The sequence below is a fragment of the Meleagris gallopavo genome, chromosome 16, assembly GCF_000146605.3.
Source record: "Meleagris gallopavo isolate NT-WF06-2002-E0010 breed Aviagen turkey brand Nicholas breeding stock chromosome 16, Turkey_5.1, whole genome shotgun sequence".
In the NCBI taxonomy this organism is placed as follows: Eukaryota; Metazoa; Chordata; class Aves; order Galliformes; family Phasianidae; genus Meleagris; species Meleagris gallopavo.
In genome coordinates, this window is record NC_015026.2 from 1,522,573 (window position 1) to 1,542,253 (window position 19,681).

The window sequence follows — 19,681 nt, forward strand, 5'->3', positions numbered from 1 at the left end:
GGGGCGCCTCGGGGAGCCCTTGTCCTCTCTGCGCCCCGGGTGGGCTGAGCGGGTGTCGGTGGGCCGGGCGTTGGAGCGTAAACGCGTCCTGCGGTGTGAAAGCCGTGTGCTTCTGGGCTCTTCTCAGCGCAGCCCTGACTGCTCTTTTGTGCCAGCAGGAATGGCGAATGCGTCGGGGTTTGTCGTCAAAAAGGCTGTGAGGTCTCACCCAGCTGTCGGCGTGGTTATCGGTGCTGTTTGTTTCCACGTTACAGGGCTGCGTCCTCAAGCATCGCTCTTCTAAAAAATATTTGCTGTGTGCTGTGAGTCAGCGGTGTTGCACAGGCTGTAATGGACACTCAGAAAAACGCTACCATCCCCACTGTGTGCATACGTTCAGGCTGGGGGGAACGCGGCCTGACCAGCTGTACAGTAAAGTGTACACGTGCATTTTGAATAAGGCTGCACTGTGGTTTCCTGTCACGTTGCTTCTGTTCTGCAGGGAGCTTCCTTTGGCCTCTCTGTGCGTTAGGTGAAAGGCTGTGGATTCAGTGACAGGTGGTGCAGAGATCTCAGAGAAGAGGGATCTTGTAGCTAAAGGCTGGAAATTCAACGGATACTGTGTGTATCTGCCACAACAGTGACAGGATTTGGACCCAATCAAGAGGAGAGATACCCAATCTACAGGAATGCCATCTGATTGGAAGATCTGCTTTGAAAATCTCTTCTAAACAAGATTGCCATGTTAGAATTGAGGCTACTGTGCCATGAAAGGGAAAGTGTTTGAGGTCTGCTGGTTCACATCTATGTTTGACTCAGATTTTCACAGCCTTTACAGTAAGCAGTGATTTCATAGCTTCCAGTTATAGGAGAGGCTTTAGCTTTTGTTCCTGTGTTATCAGAAGTTTTTTGTCTCACCAGTGTTATCAGTTTTTTGGCTCACATACAGCATGTGATCCAAAGCTGTGAGGGAATTTGTCCTCATTCCTCAGATCCTTTGTTGATGTAGAGCCCGAAGGCTTCATTCTCGGGTTTTGAAAATGCTTGCTATTGTGGTGGACATTACATCAGCTATTTATCTTAACCTGCATTTACAAGTGTATCTCTGCAGATCATCATCCATTAAGGCTTAGAGTCAGTATTTTGTTTTCTTACTTTAATTATTTGACTGTGTCTGGTACTACAGTGCAAAACACAGACAAATATTCTCCCTGTTACCATACAGATTAATCCCAAACCACTAAATGTAGAAAATCCTTCCTCTGAAAATAGAAGAAAGGCAATTTCTCACTCACAGACACAAGTTCATAACACGTGTGATTCAACCTCTCAGCTGACTCTCCTAGAGCAGCATCTTAGCTATTACTGAGTTTGTTTCATGACTGATGGCAAAGTGTGATTTTCTGCATCTGGTTTTGCTGGAGAGTTCAGGCTGTGCAGGGCTTCAATACTAAGAGCTTTCTTTGAGTAGCTGGCCTGAAATCTGGAGGAAATTATCTGTCCCATAGCCCTACTGTCAAAACCACAGGACTTCAGATATTACTCCTCTGTAAGGACTGGGTATGCAGCAGATCCTTTCTCTGGGTTTGAGCTGAGGAGGAACCATGAGAACCTTCTGCTTCTGTACTTATGCAGGGAGCAACTCCAGGATTCTTCTGTGGGTAAATCTTTGTGCTCTGTGCCTTTCCTCCTGGTCCTTAAGTTGCTGTGCTTCAACAGAAGCCCTTAAGTGGAACCCTCTGGATATTATTTGGATGTTTGAAGGTTTCAGTCAGTCACAGGTTTTCCTTTTTATCAATGCATTAATGAGAGAGACATCTTTGGTCATTCAGTGAACTTTACAAATCATGAGTGTTTTCAGTGCCGTCATGTAAGTGGAAAAAAAATTACTCATAGATGATTAGCCAAATACTCCCAAGGGACATTTGCTGTACATGTCGATGTACATCAGAAAACGGAACTGCCTATCAGTGTTTGTGGCCTCGCTGAATGCTGCTTGATAATGGCTTGGTCAACTCGGGTCTCTGGGGACTGAGCTAACTAACATCCATTGCCAGTGTTATACTTAACTTGTGTGCTTTCATTTCGTGCAGCTTTGTCACACTGCTGGAGTGGTGGGGAAGAATTAGAATAGAATAAAGTGACTTAAGAAAGTCAACCAAAATTAAGTGGAATTTTGATGAGGGATTTTTTTTCTTCATGATGTTTCATTGCTTTCTCTCATTTGGTATCTTCTTTGGTCTTCACAGAAGCATGATTATTTTTGACTCTGAAAAGCTCAAGATGTCCAGCAGGCAGTAGGAGCAGAGACTGGAGCTGAAAGGACTCCGTGCAGGAAATGACATTGCCAGACCTACAGAGCCCTCAGTAAGGTGTATACAATCATTGTTTATTTTACCATCCTTTGGGGTATTAGTAGGATTGCAAATTCTATCAAAGTCTGTATCTGAAAAGATTTATGTAGTATTTGTGATTATAGTTATCAACCCCTGCCTGTACTCTTCTTTCAGGAAGGTTTTTATGCCTCTTCTCACACTGTTGTCCAGAGAAATGCCTGCAGCCCTCTGGTTCAGTGTGAGCAACTCCTGCCTCAATAAGATGGTTCCCATCCTAAACACTTTGTGGAAAGATAGGAAAAAAGAGGGTGTGAGTAAATAGGCAGCCCTCCCAGTGAGTGGAGGTCACCTCTAGAGTGGTGCAAGGATGTGCTGAGCAACATTTTGCAGTGACCTGGAAAAGGGGCATGGTGCTGACTGTCACAATGTTTCCAGCTGGTTTAACTTTATTTTAGGTGGTGAAGAGGAAGGGTGGGCAGTGAGTTGTAAATGCAAACTGATTCATATGGCCAGGGGAGCAGTCCTAATTTCACACACAAAATGAGTGAGTTTTTGGAGCTGTAATGACTACTTCTGTTATGCTTTCTTCTTCAGTAAAGAAGGCAAGGCATACTTTACCATGTCTCTTGCAAATACAAGTAGTAGGGAGAACCAAACTGCATTTCTGAGAGGCAGGCTCAGAACTCCTTAAGGGAACGTGTAGCAATGCGTAGGTAAGTGGTGGTTGTTGCAGTGTGGTTGGATGATGTTACCCTGGTTCAGAGGACCATTGGATGAACTGTCCTTTGGTTACTACATACGTGGAGCTGTGTCTGCTTCAAAGTTTTCTGGCCAGAGATGTGGAGGATGCTTTGAGAAGCACTGTGTGTTCCTTCTATTCTTTCCTTGCCTTCTGCTTTTGACCTGTGATGAGAGCAGGATGCAGGAAGAAATGTCCTTTGCTTTTGCCCACTGTGCTATTTGTATATACCCACATAAAATTTATACAACTGGGAACTGTATAAGGAATTGTTTCCCCAGAAGTGGCACACGCATACACTGCTTCATCATATGTGTGTCAGGAGCATCTGGCAGCTGCAGGTATCTGGGTATATGCAAATTACTGATGCAATTACTTTGTCTTATTGACTACACAAGGAAATACCTACCCGTGCAGTCTTAAAAGGATTGAAGAACTCTGTGTAGACTCTGTTGTCCCTTGTCTTCAGGGGGTGTCTGCTGCTGAGCTGTATTTTTACATCAGTGTCAGTGTTTCTGATTCTGGCTTAACAGGGGCCCTAAACAATTGCCTGAGAATAGCCCAGCAGGCCTGAACACTTCAGGCACTGCGCAGAGCTGTTCAGTTCTTTCTCTTCTGACTTCTCTGCTTTTTTATGTATCTGCACACAGGTGCTTAACAGCTTGCAGCTGGTTTGGTTACAACAGAATTAGTAAAAAATGATTGAATCCACAGCTGGTTCTTATTTGGGGGCACACAAAGGCTGTAGAATTTGTCTGCAGATGTGAAGAGATGGTGTCTCTTACTTCCCAAATAAATAGGGCTTGGGTACTTGAAATGCACTGATACCTATGCTGTGTTTTTCATATGCAAGAAGGGATTTGTTCATAAAGGTAACATCCTGTGTAGAAAAAGCAGATAGGCTTTGAGGCATAGAGTTTTATGTCTTGTATCATGGCGTGGACAAACACAAAGCATGCATTGGGGCTTTTCTGGATTTCTGAGACAGTATTGCATTCCCTTCACTCTGTTATTGCTTTTAAAGCAGTCGCATGTTGTAGGCTCTGAATTTCTCATGACTGTGAGGCAGTATCCTACTGCTGCCTCTAATGAGAAGTGAAGATGCTGAGGTCTGTGTAGGATCAGCCTAGAGCAATGTAATTACAAGTGCCCTTGGGCTGCCAGTGTAATGTTTGTCTAAGAGCACTTTTATCTTCTAAGAATGACTTAACTGCGAAGGCAGTAGGTGTCAGGCAACTCAGATCCTGTTTCTGATGCTGCGTTCCATAAAAGCACAAATTGAGAGATTGGTTACGTTTTCAGCATGTCTTCATGTAGTTCCAGTTAATACTGTCAGAGAAGCCTGGAAGTAGTTTTCAGCAGAAAACATTTACTTGGTTGACTTTTTAGAAGTTATGATATGGAGAAGTGTTCCTCTTTTGTCCCTTCCTTCCTAAACTTTCTGTTATTCACATCCCCCTTCCCAGACAGGACTCATATTTGCAAAGTCCATCAGACAATTTAGTCTGAGGGAGGTAAGTGGCTTTCAGTGACATTTCTAGGAGTTGCCACAAAGTGAAAGCTGTAGCACAGAGCAGAACACCTGACGTGGAGTTGGCAATTCTATGGCAAGTCTCTGACATGTTTTTATTGCAATACAGAATGCAGATGTTGCACTAAAATAGCTCCAACCAAAGCTGGTTGCAGTCTCAGTGCTAATCCATCACCCCTAGCTTCCACATCATGCTGTTAGCCAGCAGACACTTCGGAGAGCTTTACAGAATAGGTAAGTTTGTTCTTGTTTGACAAGAGTAAGGACTGCAGCACAGAAAAAGACACGCAAACATTTTGAAGCCAGCACATTGGTGACAAACCTCGAAGAACAATTTCAGGTTATGTAGTTGTCACAAATACATTCTGTAGTTTGGAACACGCTGTTCTTCATCTCTTTGGTAGGTGAGCTGAAGCCTTACTTTGTGGAGGTCTTAGTACAGTCATTTCTGCAGCGTGACAAGCTTGACAGTGACTGTAAATCAGGCATCTCCCAGCTCCAGTGTTCTGTATCCCCTGGAGATTTGGATTCTTACCCATTACATCACTATTTAAAACGATTGATATGTCACTTCTGTGAACTTTTTGAACCAGCACAATTTTAGAAGTGTTTTCATATTCTCTTTTGTCTGCTTAATAGATTATTTAAATTCTCAGTAAAAAGAAGATGGTACAGGTTTACCTTTGCTTTCATATTTCCTAACCTAACAGTTAGCAAACATATTTTTACTGCTACGTGGACCAGAGTTTATTGTTATCTTAAGCCCTTAAAAGATGAAAGCTCAAACTGCAGTATTCTGTTTGCATGTCAGTAGAGCCCAATATTTGCCTAACCTGACATAAATCCAGCTGAATATGTCACCTGCTCCTTTGGTTTGCCTGGACTGTCTAATCAGTAATACCTTTCACAGCCTTTGTAGAGGGATGTGTAAAAATAAGAATTTGTGGAAATGAATTATTTTAAAATAATCTTTACATTTCCAAATATGTTTGCATTTATTTCCTAGAACTATGTCAAGAAAAAGAAAGCTGTTGGCTCAATTAAGTGCCCTCCAAAGCAACTCCAGCATCCCCCCTTCTGATGCCTTGAAGAGCCCCACCACGACTCCTGATGGGAACTCTTCTCCAAAAAGCAGCAAATATTTTGTAACAGAGAAAAAACAATCTTCCCAACTTGAAGCAGATTTCTTCAACCAGCCCTGTATCAGCCTGGCCAAATCCTTCCTGGGACAGGTAAGACATAACACTGACATGAGCTCTACATGCTGCAGTACAATAATAATTCAATGTAAAGGGATGAGTTGGTTTTTTTTTTTGCAGTTTGCCTCTGGGGCTTTGCTATTTCAGGAGTAGTGTTCTCATTATTTTTCTTGTAAAATTCTGGTTAAATTGAAGACTAGTTATTAAATCTATTTTGGATGTAGTCACAGAGGTAATTTTTTAGGTTTAATTTACTGTCGCACTTCAGAATTAGTTCATTTTTTGTGGAGTTTCTCCTTTTTTTCTGGTTTACTGAAATACACTTTGCTGTTTGTGGTTTGAAGGTTGTTTAAGGCCAATTATTTTCCCTTCAGGTACTTCTTTGTTTGTTTTTGGCTCCTGCTTTTCCCACTGGAAAGTAATGCTGTGCAGCCAGCATCATTTCCTTCTCTACCTCCATTTGATGATCTCGTGATGCTAATAGCAGGTCCTTGGCCTTTTCTGACTGATCTCCACTGTCGTAGTGTACTGACATATTTTATTCTCATCTGGCAGTTCAGCAGCCTGCTTGATACTTTCCTTTATGCTGCCTTGTATGCTCTAAAAGTTTGATCTTTTATTTTTGCAGTTCTGAATAACTCAGGCTTACCAGTAGAGATGGTGCTCACCTCTCCCACATTATTAACAGAAATATGTGAGGCAGCATAGGCCCTGGCATGGAGGCCTCTGGGACTCCACAGCTCTGCAGTTAAACTCTGTTCACTCTGAAATCTGTTCTTTCTGAGGTCTTAAGTCATTACCTGCTCATGAAAGGACCTCCTCCCTTAAGCCAACGCAGAAATGTTGAGGAATCTTTGGACCCTGCCTTTGGGAGAAGGGGAGCTAAACTGTGTCTCTTCTGCTCAGCGAGTCCTTCAAAAAACTCTCTTTTCATTTCAGAGAGCTCCTCCAATGTTGTCCCTGTAAAAAGTTTGAGTCTGGGACCTTCTAAACACAATTGCAGAATGTGTTTTTACTATCAGTGCTGTGATCTTACCTTCTCTGAGTCCTCTTTATATTTTTATTACCTATAGGGTAAAGAAACTTCCTGGGTTCTCTTTGCTTTAGATACTTCAGGAATTTGTTCCAGTAACTTTGTTTTGGCCTGTATCTCTGTATCTACCATTGGTTTTACTTCTGAAGGATATTGTCTTACATGTAATGGACACCTTTGCTCTGCTTTGCTCCTGCTGTGTTTATTTTTAGCCTTTCTCAACCTCTCTCTTATACATCAAATGTATTTTTTCTCTTTATAGACATCCTGCTAGAAGTTTGCCTTTCCTGCTTTGACTTCTGGCTGTCTCTTTTAAGTTCTTAACAAGTTTCCTTGTTTTATGTAGTTTCCCTTTTTGCTGATAAGCAATACTGTACCAGATTATTTTTGGACTTTAATACTTGTGTAAGGATCCTGAATTTTAAGCTTCATGGTCATGACACAAAGTTGTTTTTCAGTGCTGAGTCTTTGGCAAAGAGTTTGGATCAGTTTGAGAGCTTTGTTTTCTCTTGGGAGGTCCCTGATTACTGACTCTGCAAAGTACTTTTTGGTGTCTAGAAAATAGAGTCCGTGTCCCATCCCACTGTGAGATTTTCTTGCTGTGTATGAAGACACCTGAAGCTGTCCACTAATGCATTTTCTGGTGTCTCAATGACTTTAACATCCTCATACATTCATCTCCCTTGGCAGATAATACTTTACTCCTAATTCTATCCTTTTCCTCTTTAGGCCTAGAATTACAAACCAGGCAAATTCGATGTCATTTTAACATTTTCTTTAAAGTATAACATATGTTCTCCTGTGACCCACTCCATGCTCTTGTTTTCATATAACTGCACTGGTAGTTTAGTGCTTTGTTATCTTTGTTCTACTAGACCTTGGAGGTGCTTTCTGTACTAGCATTACTTATTACATTTAACTGTTTCAGTTGTAGATATTTTGTCAGAAGAGTCAGGGAAATGCCTGCATACTCTTAAAACTGTAACCTTACCACTGCTTTTCATTGTACTGAAAGAGCAGTTTGGCCACGTGGGTGTGCTTTTGGAGTATTGACATGCACCAGTACGTTTCTGAAGTCATTGTTTTTCACAACAATAAAATACTGATGTTTTCAATTAATTGGGAAATACTGTGGGGAAAGCATGAGATGCAGGAATTGCAGCTTTGTAAGGAGTTCACTCATTGTTTTATTTTCTTCAGGAGAATATTTTCAGAGTTGTGGCTGTTTATTTTTCTTTTCCTCATCTACTTGGTTTTATTTAAGGAGCTGGCAGCAAGGAGGAGCACACTGCAGTAACAAAGACCTGCTGTTTTGCCTGAGGCCAATTATCAGCTCTCCTGCACTGGTCCTCTACGTGGTGCAGAAAACACAGAAACAGCACTGATATTTCAATTATGGTTATCTCTATAGTTAGGTGCCAGGACTTTTTTGAAACACCTCCAAGGGGAGAGTCTATCCAATCACAGCAGTTATTTAGTTAATGCTGCTGTCACATTTCTTCTGATTGAACGAATACTCATTCGTGGTGCTTTGTATCAGTGGTGCTTTTTGCCTTAAACCGCGTGCAGTCCTGGTGGTTTGGGGTGAGAATGCAGAAAAGAACCACAGAAGCAGTTCTGTGGGCTGTGGGGATTGCTGCTTTGTTGTACATATGGTCATAAATTAATTCGGTACGATACTGCCACAGCTTTGTCCCCCAAGCATTTTGCTGGGTGAATGATAGGTAGAAACGTCTTGTACTGGGATGTGGTCCAGACAGTAGAAATTGGAATCGTTCATGCTAGCTTACAGACTGCGTTCAGAGAGTGAGAGGACAGTGGGCAGTGCCATAAGGGCCCTTTTCCTGGTGACTTTGCTTCAAGCAGCCTTGTGCTCTGGTTACTTTGCACGGGGGGCTGTTGCTAACTGATGCCCTCTGACCTCTGTTTCAGATTCTAGTTCGCAAACTTCCTGACGGCAGGGAACTCTGGGGGAGGATTGTTGAAACAGAAGCTTATCTTGGTGGGGAAGATGAAGCTTCTCACTCCAAAGGTGGGAAGCAAACTCAACGGAACGCAGCCATGTTCATGAAACCAGGAACTCTGTACGTGTATCAGATCTATGGGATTTATTTCTGCGTGAACGTTTCCAGCCAAGGTGAGTTGAGGCCAAAGCACATTCAGTGGCCTATGTGTCAGCTTCAAAAACTATCAGCAGGGCCATCTCTGGCTACACAGCCAGCTGGGATTTTGGTGCTGTTCAGATGCAGAAATAAAGATCAAGGACTGGAAGGGAATCTTTGCAGGATGGTGCTTCCGGTTTGGATGACCCGAGCTGATGCCTCATCCCTGTGATGCGGTGCACTTTGTTCCTTCAGGGTGGTGGTGTGAAAAGAAACTTGCAGTCTAGTGAAAGTCTAAATCTTGGTGTCCACTGTCAGGAGAAGAAAGTTTTCTGTCTCCTGCCTTTATCCCCAGAAACTAAATGCCAAGGAAAACGAAAAGATCTAAGATGTCTGAGCATTTTATCTGAGTTGCTACAGAAGCTTTTTAGCTGCTTTGCTTTATCTTCAAGAAAAACAAACTAAAAAAGAAAATCTCAAAAGCAGGCTGTGACAGGATCTGCAATCCTCCTTTATTGCTCTCATGATAATAAACCAATCCTTAATCAAATGATTCTCCTTTTAACAAGCAGGTGTTGCTTTCCTTACAGATGATAGTTTTTGCCTCAGAAAAAGAATGGTTTTGGTTAATTACGTACCTTGAAATTGCAGTATGTGTTTCTTAAACACTGATTTTGTTTGAAAAATCTCAAAAAATTCTTTTCCACCATTTCCAAGATACAGCATATTGTATATTCCACAGCAGAATGCGTTGTGATGATGACCATTAGCCCTCTGGTTTTGGCCTTTGGAAGGTAGCCAAGCAGAAAAACAGTGCCAGGTAATAGTGTGGGGAAAGAGCCTGTCTTCCTAAGTGGAAGTCTGGAGTCTGATGGATGAACACATGTGAACTGCATTACCACGTCTCTGCCAAAGCTGTTCAGATAACGAAAGCAGAATGATTCTTTGTTCAAAACGGGGCTCTTAGCATTTGAAATACTGGCAAATAATAAAGGGACGAAGGGGGAATCTTTGTGTACATCACTGAGGTAAAGCTGAGTCCTGTAGGATTTTACTGGAAGAGGCCTTCCTGTTGCTGCTGACAGCCACGTGGTGTATCTCTACATTGCTTTGCACTGAGGAGAAATCCTAAATGATAGCAAAATATACCCAGTGTCTCAGTGCACATGAATCCCACAGCGCATCTTGGTGCTGGCAGCAGAATCATCTTAGCACACAGAGCTTTCCCAGGAGCTGAGAGGCACACTGGGCTTCCCTCACTTCAGGAAGGCAGTAATTGCTGGTCGAGCTTCTCTTTGACTTTGCTGTGGTTTGTTTGTCAGGAGTTTGCCAATGTGAGCATTTTGCTGCCAGACCTGAAGTAATCTCTTGTAAAACGGGGATCCCGGTGATTCTGTACCCAGGCGCGGGGTCACACAGCGGGGATCCCAGACCGGGACTTTGAAGGAAGTGTTTTGGGAACAGTGAGTCAGATGGGTGGAGAGAGGAGAAAATTTTCTTCTCTCCGGCATCCAGGAGCTGTTTCCAAGAGTGAGAGCTGGAGTCAGTCCAGGGAAGGAGAAGCGAGCAGCGCAGCGCGGGTGTGGGACTTCCTTATCGTTCTGTGATTCCTGACTGCCCAAGGACAGAACCGGCCTCTTCCTTGTTGTCAGATCCCAGCTTTTAGCTCTAAATCCACTCCTTACATGGAGTGACTCTGCTAGGCGTGGGAGGGCAATGTGTGGTGTTTCTGGGCTGGAGCACGGGCCGGGCACTCCTGCCAACAGCAGTGTCTGTGTCAGGCAGCTGCTGAAGGCAAGTAGCCCTGGGAGCAAGCTGGGCAGGCTGCACAGAGAAGGCTGCAGCACTCTGGCAGGCAGGAGGTGAGCCAGAAGGATGCGGCTACTGCTTAGCAGTTAAATAAAACTGATGTGCAAGCACCCTCAGGAGGTCCCAAACGTCCTCCTAGGAGGAGTGGGCAGAGAAAGCAGTAGCTCATTGTGGCATCCCTGAGCTCCTGTCTTCCCCTGGCGGTCTTGCTCTAATTCTCATCTGTGGTGCACATAGCTAGAAAGAGCTGGAAAGCTTTCCAGTGGAAATGCTCACAGAGCAGCTGGAGACAAATGCCAGGTACCCTGCTACTGCTGCGTGGGGGTCTGGGAGCGCTGCAGCTGCTCTCAGCATGTGCCTTTATTCACATCAGCTCACAAGGACACTTGAATTCAAGTGCCCGCAGTTTCTACTTGCATCTGTGATGGATGAGGGCAAGGAGTGTAATTAGCCATTCCTCAGATGCAAGAGCATCCCAACGTGAAGGATATTTCTGTGTGCATGGATGAAAAGCAGAATTAGGACGTGGAGGATGTTCTTAAAAATCTAAAATGATCTTTGAGCTCTAAATCACTGCAGCAGCTTTTGGCTGCCAGATTAGCTTCATTCCCTTCCTTAGCAAAGGGAGTGCCTGCAAACAGATTGCGGACAGCTGTTGGAAGTGTTTGTTTCACGGAGCTGTGCACAGGGCAGGGGGGCTCTGTGCAGTGCAAGGCAGTAGGCACACCTGGCAACAGCAAGAGATCGGGCTTTCAGTTTGTGAGCTGAGAGCAGCTTGTTGTGGCACTTGTACAAAATAGGAGAGGGATTCTATTTGGGGGAATTGCGGGTCCCTGGGGATCTGCTGGGCTACAAGAGCCTTTGCCAGGCTTGAGCACAGCTCCAGATGTTTGCGGCTGGAGAGGGAAAGGAAGTCCTTGCAGAGCAGCATCCCCAGTGCTGAGGCGGAGGGGAGGAATGCCGTGGGCAGCCCCGCACAACAAGCACTGTGTGGGGCAGCACACAGGCTGCATTGCCAGGCCCTCACCTCTCCCACTCAGGGTCAGAAGAAGACCTTCCCTGCTTTCCAATGGAAAATACTGGAGAAGTATTTCTGTCCCATTTGGGCTGGAAATCTTCCTTGCAGGGGATTTTCTCTGCTCAGAGCTGCGTCTTTGCTTCACCTTCACCAAAATGAGGGGGAGCAGCCGGTCCCAGTGGCTGTGGGGAGCCATAAGTTCCTAGGCTCCTTGCTGGCAGGGTGATGAATCACACTGGAGAAGAAAACAGGAGTTTTCTTCACTTTTTGTCACAGATGGGGCTGTCTTTGCTGAAGCGATGCTCCCAGGGCTGTGCAGCCCCATGCTACCCCAGCACCCATCTCACAAGAGCTTCCCTGGCACGAGGACGCTGACCTCGCTCCTCTGTATCACCCAAGGCCGTGTTTGTCACACCCACACCTCAGCCTGTCACTTGGATCAGTAATGCTTCCACCCAGGGCTCCTTCAGAGCGGCCCAGCTGCTCCCCAGCCCACAGCTACATGCCAGAAGCCCTCCTCCAGTCCAGCTCTGCCTCGTTCTGTTGGCAGCATCTGGACTTCTTTCTCCTCTCATTTGCTGGCTGGAGACCTTATCATCAGAGTTTATTATAAATCCACTGGGTTTGGGAGCAGCTTTGGATAGTTATGTCAAAACTGAACCATGTGTGTATTCATTCCTCAACATCGTGGTGATATAAGAAAAACCTCTTGCCCTCTGGCAAGCCTTGGAGCTGCAGCTTGGCCTAGGAACATCAGGAAGTGGGGCTGGGGGAGGACAGATGAACCAAGGACACAGAGCTGTGGGATGCTGGACATTCAGCATAGGGAAGGGAGTGCACTGACCACGGGTTAGCAGCCTGAGGGAAGCACAGGCCCTTTGGCTGGATGCTGCAGGCAACTCCCTGCTCTGCCAGGGGCAGGGAATGCAACTGAAGTGCTTCTGCTGAGATGTTCCTTCTGAACAAACCTGTACTAACACGTGGCTCTTTTTCTGCACAGGGGAAGGGGCTGCAGTCTTACTCCGCTCTCTGGAGCCTCTCCAGGGTTTGGATGTGATGAGGGAGCTGCGCAGCACTTCAAGGAAAGGACCTGCAAAGCCACTGAAGGACTGGCAGCTGTGTAATGGGCCCTCCAAGCTCTGCCAAGCATTTGGGATTGATAAGGCTTTTGACCAAAGGGACCTGACTCAAGATGCAGCCATCTGGATGGTACCTGGACAGGAGCTGCCAGGGGAGCAGGACGTGGTAGCCACGACCAGGATTGGTATTGGGAACAGAGGGGAATGGTCACAGAAACCTCTGAGGTTTTATTTACGGGGAAACAAATTTGTGAGTGTTGTAGACAAGAAAATGGAGCGAGAGATGGCAGGAATGGAACCCATCTCTTGCAGCTGATGAATCTTGCAAGTGTGCCACCAACCAGGACTTGAGCTGTGCTCTTTAGGAGAGTCTCAAGCCATGTTGGGGCAGCAGCAAGGGCAGCTTGGAGGTTTTTAACAATAAACATACTTTATTGCAGCAAGGTGGAATTTTATTCATGGGGCAGGCTAGAATGGATCTCCCAGCAGAACTGAGGTTGGATTTGAGCACTGAAAGCCACTTTCTCCCTTGTGAATGGATCCAGGCTCTGGTAAGGTGGATGACTAGTGAAGGGTCACTGCTTTGACCTGCTGTGCTGCTCCCCTTTGTGCTGGCCCCCAGGAGAGGCCAGAACACTTGGTTTCTTCAGTGGAATGCCAAAAGAGTGGGTGGCAGTAGGGCTGACAGAAACTATGGGAGAGCTGGGTTTGATCGGACTGGAGATGAGGAGGGGAAAGAAAAATCCTGCTGCTGACTACAGCTGCCTAGTGGGAGGGTGCAGAGAAGGCAGAGCCAGAGTTTTGTCAGAGGTACACAGGGACAGGATGAGATGTAATGGGCACAAGCTAGAAAACAGGAAATTCTCATTAGCTATATGGAAAACTGTTTCACCATGAGGGTGGTCAAATGCTGGAACTGGGAGCAATCAGACCTACCAGACAAGCTCTTGAATGACCTGATGTAACATTTTCTCTGAGCAGAATTTGGATAGAAGACCTCTAGAGACCCTGACCAACCTACACTATTCTATAAAATCCAGTGAGTTTTTGCTTTGTTTATTTTTCCAGCTGCTTTTGAGACCAGTTCAAAGTTTACGAGTGTGGGAGCCCGAACACAGAGAAAGAACCAGTGCTGAGATCTCTGCCTCACAGCTCTTTCTGCAGAGCTGCAGCCTGCCATGAAGTACAGAGGGAGGGAAAAAGTAGGATTCAGGGGAGAATCCATAGAATTGCAGCCATGCTGGCAGTTTGCCCTGCACACGTGGCACCAAGCCCTGCAACTAGGCCAAACAGTTGCTTGGATCTCAGGTTAGCTGCACGCTTCTCCACAGACAGGTGCTCCCTGCCTTACCTGTGCTGTGTGCTGTGCTGCACCAAGCCACATCTTGCACAAATAATCCACTGCCAGACTGATGGTACCACTGTGCTGTGCTCCAAGCAGCCCCTGGACAAGCTGTGTCTTTTCACAGCTGGCTGACAACCAGTAGGCAGCTGTCCTGCCCATTCCAGACAGGGATTTCTCTCCTCATTTAGGATTCTTGTGCAAGAAAAAACTCAAGTTTTCAAACCCCTCGACCCACCCCTTCTGAACACACCTTGCCATGTCCGGCTCATTAACTCACCTTCAGATGCAGCTGCTGGGGACTGGGTGGGCCGGTGTTGTGCTGATTTCAGCTCAGACATCACTTTTGTTTTTCTGTAACATCCCTGCTTGTAGCTGCAGGAAGGCTCGCAAAAGGGATTGTGCTGAAGTAGCTCCCATCGGGAATCCAGTGCGCTGCAGGCCCTGTGCTGTTCCTTGCTGACTGCAGGTAAGTTGTACAATGCTCACATTTTCACCTCCAGTTGTGTGGGCAAGTGAAGCCCCACTCACAGTCCTGCAGCTCTGGGAAAAAGCTCCAGCTTGTGTGTGTGTGTAATAAGGGAAAGTCTAAATGAGGAACACCACACACCCCTGGAAGCCACCAGCACCATAGAAGCAAAGATCTCCCCACCCTCCTCGGGTATAGAGCTGTGCAGACAGCCTGGGCTCTCGCTTGGTCTTTCCTTCCTGAACAGAGCAGCAATTGCCAGTGCAGCTGCTTTGGCTGAGCAGCCCAGCCCGGTTCCACCATCATAGCTGGCTTACATTCACGATGCAGCCAAAAAAGTGGCAGCTGTCTGTGCTGTTGCCTCTTGTTGTAGCCTTGGCATAGCTGAATGAAGATTGCTGGACCAAATCAGGAAGCAGAGCCATGGACATCCCTGTACCTTGTTTTTCATCCGGACAGCTTTAGTGCAGGCCAGCTCCCTAATCTGCTTCCCTGCAGCCATAGTGGGACAGAGCAACAAAACAGGCCCTGGAGGGGCAAGCGTGACTGCCATTAGTCTGCAGCTTTGGGGAACTGATACAATGCTGCACCTGCAGCACAGCCAGCCAGGTTCAGTCCTCCTCAGAGCCAACCAACTTCCTCCCACCACAATTTAAAACAGACCTGCAAATCAGCTAACAAATGGGTTGCCTGGTGACAGCAGTGCCCCTACAGACACTCTGTAATAAGGGTCCTGGGCAGAGGAAAGCTGTAATAAGACAAGCAAATCATTTTCATTCACAAAACTGTTTACTTGTGATACTTTGCATTTCTATTTATGTCCCCACTGCTTCCAGATAACAGTGGTCAGATAGAATTAATTCCTCAGTACCCAGGATCATTCCCCTAAAAGCCAGGCCAACTTCACTCTGCCCTTAAGCAGAGGCCAGGCAGTGAGGACAGGCTGCTCATGAGCAGTGCCCACTGCTAAGTGGTGGTGGAGAGCAGGGAAAGCACCTCTGGTGCAAAGCATCCACCCACACATCAGTAACACTCCAGTAAAAGTCATGGACCACTCTCACCTATCTCAACAGCCCCACTGAAGGAGTAGTGCCAGGGAAGGTCGGCGAGACAGCAGCTCCTGTGCTGTGAGTGTGGCATGGCACAAATCCAGGCTGGGAAGGAGCACGCTGCCCTGCAGTAGGCACACAGCCCCTCACACAGAACTGAGCTGTCGCACAGGAAGGTGTGAAATGGAGACACAGCAGCAGAGAGCCTGCTGTACGCCGTATGCTGAGAAGGAACCAGACTTATCTTTTTTAGGCATCTTGTAGAATATCAAGAGTGTGGCAGGTTTCCACTAGCAGTCATTTCAAGAGGGACTGAAAAACTGAAATGACCGGGTCCTCGTGGCTGGTCACCACCAGCACGCTGCGGAACTTGTCGAACAGCATCAGCAGCTGCGAGCGCCGCATGTTCTCGTTGTACATGATCTCCTCCAAGTGGTGTCGGCCTCTGAAGTAGTGAAGCAGCCTGCAGGAAGGAGAGCAAGAAAGGTGTGGGCCAAAAGCAAATGCATGCAGCAAGAACTGGTACTGTCACCTTCGTGCTCCTCTCCAATTGGACACAAACCTGGAGGCATTCGGGTTGTGTCCTTCATTTATGTGTAAAGTGAAATGAATGAAATCTGCTCTTAGCTCAGGCATGCCTCGCACACAGAATTCCCCTGGAAAAGCAGCACAGGGACCATTACCCACCAAATTCTCATCTCCTGAAGTACCCAATTCCCATCATGCTCACTTGGCTTCACAGCAGCTCTCTGGATGGATGCCCTGCTCCCATGCTGGCCTGATTGGTAACAAGAGAACACAACCCTGGGGTCTTGCAAAGGTACCACAAAGTCTCTTAGCCTGGTGCATTTCCTGAGATTGTCAATAATTCTAAAAGCAAGAGTTAAAACTAAGAGGGTATTTTTGCCCAAAGCAGTCCATTACATGGTTGGCACTGGCAGATAAGCACTGAGGTTGGATGAGTCTGCAGGTGGGGGGAGAAGCTGCAGCAGGGAGATGGAAATTTCAGGCACAGGCGCCCCAGGGAAGCTCTGAGAGTAACAGAGGCCCAAAAGAAGCTCTAAACACTGACTCTAAGCCTGAGCCATGATGACTACTGAAATCCCCCAGTCCCCTCTGGTCAGTACAGCCATCCCCTTGGTGGGCACCAACCTGTCACACAGACACCAGAAGCCTCAGCCCTTCCTCTCCCACTTTGTATCACTGCTCAATAAGTGATTTTAAAGGAGATTTTAAAAGCACCATGCTCTCTCTGCTCTATGAAGCTGCTCAGGTGATGTCCCCTGGCACAACCACCTGTGCGAAGGATCAGAACCTGGTTTTCAGCAGTCACACGGACCACGGAGGAGTTTTCCAATAAGTACATCCACCCTACGTTCAGAGAGAGTCTGGATTTGTAGCGGGTGAAGATGAAATAGTTTCCATTCCAATAAAAGCTAGAGAGGATATTAAAGAACACAGAAATGCTGTTGGAAGACACCCCAGAGCCCAGCCCAGGCTACTGCTCCAGCCGGACTGCTGCCAGCACTGGAGAACTTCTTCAGACTTTTTTTCACCTTGTTGGGCAGTGAATATTTATGGGACTCAAACGAGGCATAAGATGGAAGTTTTTAGGGCAGTGATTTCTTTTGGGTCCTTCTGAAGCTGCACAAATACATCTGCTGACAGATGGCTGCCTCCAGATTCAGACGCAGTGATGGAAGATTATTCCTTTCCATTGCTCAGTACTGTTCTCCCCTCTCTGATTTACAAGAGCTGTTCTGCGATCAGCAGTGTGGTGATACAGCAGTTCCTTAAACTACTTCACATTAAAAAAAAAAGCCAACAAAAGCAACTATTTCACCTTAGTCATTCAAATAAAATTAGCTTGTCTGGCCAAGGAGATATCCCTTCTACCAGTACTGCTTGAAGATGGAGCACAACTGTCCACAGCTTGATGTCACCTCTGAATATTCCTCTGTGGAGTAAAGGACCCCTGTTTCTCAAGCTAAGAGCAATAAAGAAAATCCTCAGAGTGGCTCTATGCCCATGGCTTGGGAGAGAAGCCATGAGTGAGGCCTCAACCTGTCTACAAAAGCACTGGTTGACGTGCAGTGAGGAACACTTTGTGCACATAACTGAAGATCTGGTTCAAAAAGAACCTATGGCTTTCTCAAGTTGATTCTGGAAGAACATGCCCCCCTTTTCCAGCAGCAGCTATGGAAACAACTTGGCTTTGAATTCTGGTTCAATGCTGTGAGGGTTAATGCAGCCAATGCTGGAGCCAAGCTCCCATTTTCCTCATTTCCCCCTTAAGGTTTCTGCTTGCAAACACTGCTGTGCATAGCAATGGACAGACACAAGTCCCTTCTGTGCCATCTGTTTAATGAATACCAGGAGTTCAGAGGCACAGGCACGCAAAAATGTATCAGGCTGAACTTTACTGCCATGCTGAAAATAGACCATCCCTTTGTGCACACAAAACTATACTTGGAAGGTCAGTTACAGTATATTTAGTGCACTAACTATGCATTTATAGCAGGAATTTGTTCTGGGAGGCAGCTGATCCAGCACAGCTATTTGCCGTAGCACAGCCCTCATTAGGTGCTGCTCCTGAAGACGAAGCAGAAAGCAGAGCTGATGCAGTAACCTTTGCTGGGGTAATGAGGAGGATCAGCTCATTCACTGCAGCAGCTTCTCTGCAATTATTTACAGTCTCATTAAGAGCTACGGGTTTACCCAGACACTCACCTCAGATGGTTCACAGCACAACACGAGAGAAAGTACATATAGAACTACCAAGTTACACTGCCTCATAAAGTCACAAGTAACCAGAGCATCTCGCATTACCATTTCTATTTTTACACTCCAGCATCCTACCCGCAGGGCTGCTTTGTTTATTCTACCTTCTCTCTTCCTCACTGTTGACTTTAGAGTAAGTTACAGTCGTCAATTCAATCTGCAGTGGAATGGAAATTCAGGCTGCAGATGCCTAGGATGGCTCTGCTAAAGAACCTGGTGCATGGGCAATCTGCAAAGCAAACATCATTATGGCAGCTGCCTGCTTACTGAGCCAATTTGCTGAAGAAACTGAAGTCATTTTTGGCATCTGCAATTCAAAAGCTTTCACACTGCTGCTTCACCCAGATGAAGAGGTGGCAGGGAAGCAATCATGAGATCCTTTCCTCTCTCCAGGATAATTAACAATCTGCGTTGCCATTAAACCAGCCCGGTGTCCCCACAGAGTTTATTTAAAATAGCACCGGTTATGATTTTGTTTTTCCTTCTCTTTTTCGTAGGTTTTGTAACCACTTCTCCGGTAATGAAGAACAAACATTTCAAAGTTCTCAAGTGGTCCAAGTGTTGCCACTCAAGCAGAGAATATCCTCTGAATAGTTTACAGAAGGTGGAGGAGACGCCTACCCAGCAGCACCGCAGAGCTCTGCACAAATACCTGAACTGAGCTGCAAACCAGGAGGAGCAGAGCAGGCTGCAGAGGATGTCCACCCGCGTTTGTAAAGCTCAGGAGAAGCTGCAGATCTCACTCCTGGTTGTTTTCTGCCCTATGAGCGTTCCAGCCAGTGAAAGAGGCGTTCCAGTGATGCCACTGTGTTTTGAAATGCTTAGGAAAGAAGAGATTCCCTCTCCTTTTTTCCAGCTGTTAGGAAGTCATTCTGCTTTTCACAACATGCAGAGCCACATCTTGCTTATTTTAAGTGTTGAAATTTGTTGCTGCACAACATGACTTTAACCTACAGAACTAACTAACCCACTCACACGAGCAGCTCATTTCAGATAAACAGGCTTGGAAGTCTTTGCAGGCCGTTCTGTGGAAGGGTTCAGGCTGACTTACCTCTGATGCTTTTTTCCTTTGTCTCCTATTTGTATGTAGTTTACAAACCTTAAAATAAATAACAGCTGTCTTGGAAATACTAACAGACACAGAACGACAGCACCAGCACTAGGTCTTTGCTTTGGATGCTTAGAATTGTGTTCTCAAGCTAAGCAGTTATGTCT

General features: G+C 46.0%; 2 protein-coding genes across 7 annotated transcripts in view; one reads left to right on the forward strand and one right to left on the reverse strand.

Moving 5' to 3' along the window:
* The first annotated feature begins 30 nt into the window (after positions 1-30).
* On the forward strand, positions 31-19,625 carry MPG (N-methylpurine DNA glycosylase). 4 transcript variants are annotated; one of them, XM_010719398.3, is made up of 8 exons: positions 31-816; positions 2,229-2,346; positions 5,592-5,817; positions 8,750-8,954; positions 12,747-13,376; positions 13,807-13,864; positions 14,543-14,636; positions 18,964-19,625. In XM_010719398.3, exons 2-5 carry the CDS (start codon positions 2,318-2,320, stop codon positions 13,139-13,141), a joined length of 855 nt encoding a protein of 284 aa, XP_010717700.1. In that variant the 5' UTR covers positions 31-816; positions 2,229-2,317; the 3' UTR covers positions 13,142-13,376; positions 13,807-13,864; positions 14,543-14,636; positions 18,964-19,625. The 4 variants fall into 4 exon arrangements, with proteins under 4 accessions (XP_010717700.1, XP_010717698.1, XP_010717699.1 ...); XM_010719396.3 differs by having other exon boundaries at positions 12,747-13,864; XM_010719397.3 differs by having other exon boundaries at positions 31-767; positions 12,747-13,864.
* NPRL3 (NPR3 like, GATOR1 complex subunit) overlaps positions 8,909-19,681 on the reverse strand; it is a 44,960-nt gene continuing 34,187 nt past the window's right edge. For 2 of the 3 annotated variants that reach the window (XM_010719393.3, XM_019620693.2), the window contains one exon: positions 15,407-16,148. In XM_010719393.3, coding sequence (XP_010717695.1) covers positions 15,983-16,148 — 166 coding nt within the window. In that variant the 3' untranslated portion in view covers positions 15,407-15,982. Of the gene's footprint in view, positions 11,982-14,447; positions 16,149-19,681 lie in introns of those variants that run through there. The other variant, XM_010719395.3, reaches the window with a different exon arrangement.

What these genes read in the sequence shown, in the direction of transcription:
- MPG (XM_010719396.3), top strand. Translation starts at nt 2,318, where the DNA reads ATGACATTGCCAGACCTACAGAGCCCTCA. An exon ending in CCAGACCTACAGAGCCCTCA is followed by an intron (nt 2,347 to 5,591) that starts GTAAGGTGTATA and finishes TTTATTTCCTAG; the next exon opens with AACTATGTCAAGAAAAAGAA. An exon ending in CGTGAACGTTTCCAGCCAAG is followed by an intron (nt 8,955 to 12,746) that starts GTGAGTTGAGGC and finishes TTTTCTGCACAG; the next exon opens with GGGAAGGGGCTGCAGTCTTA.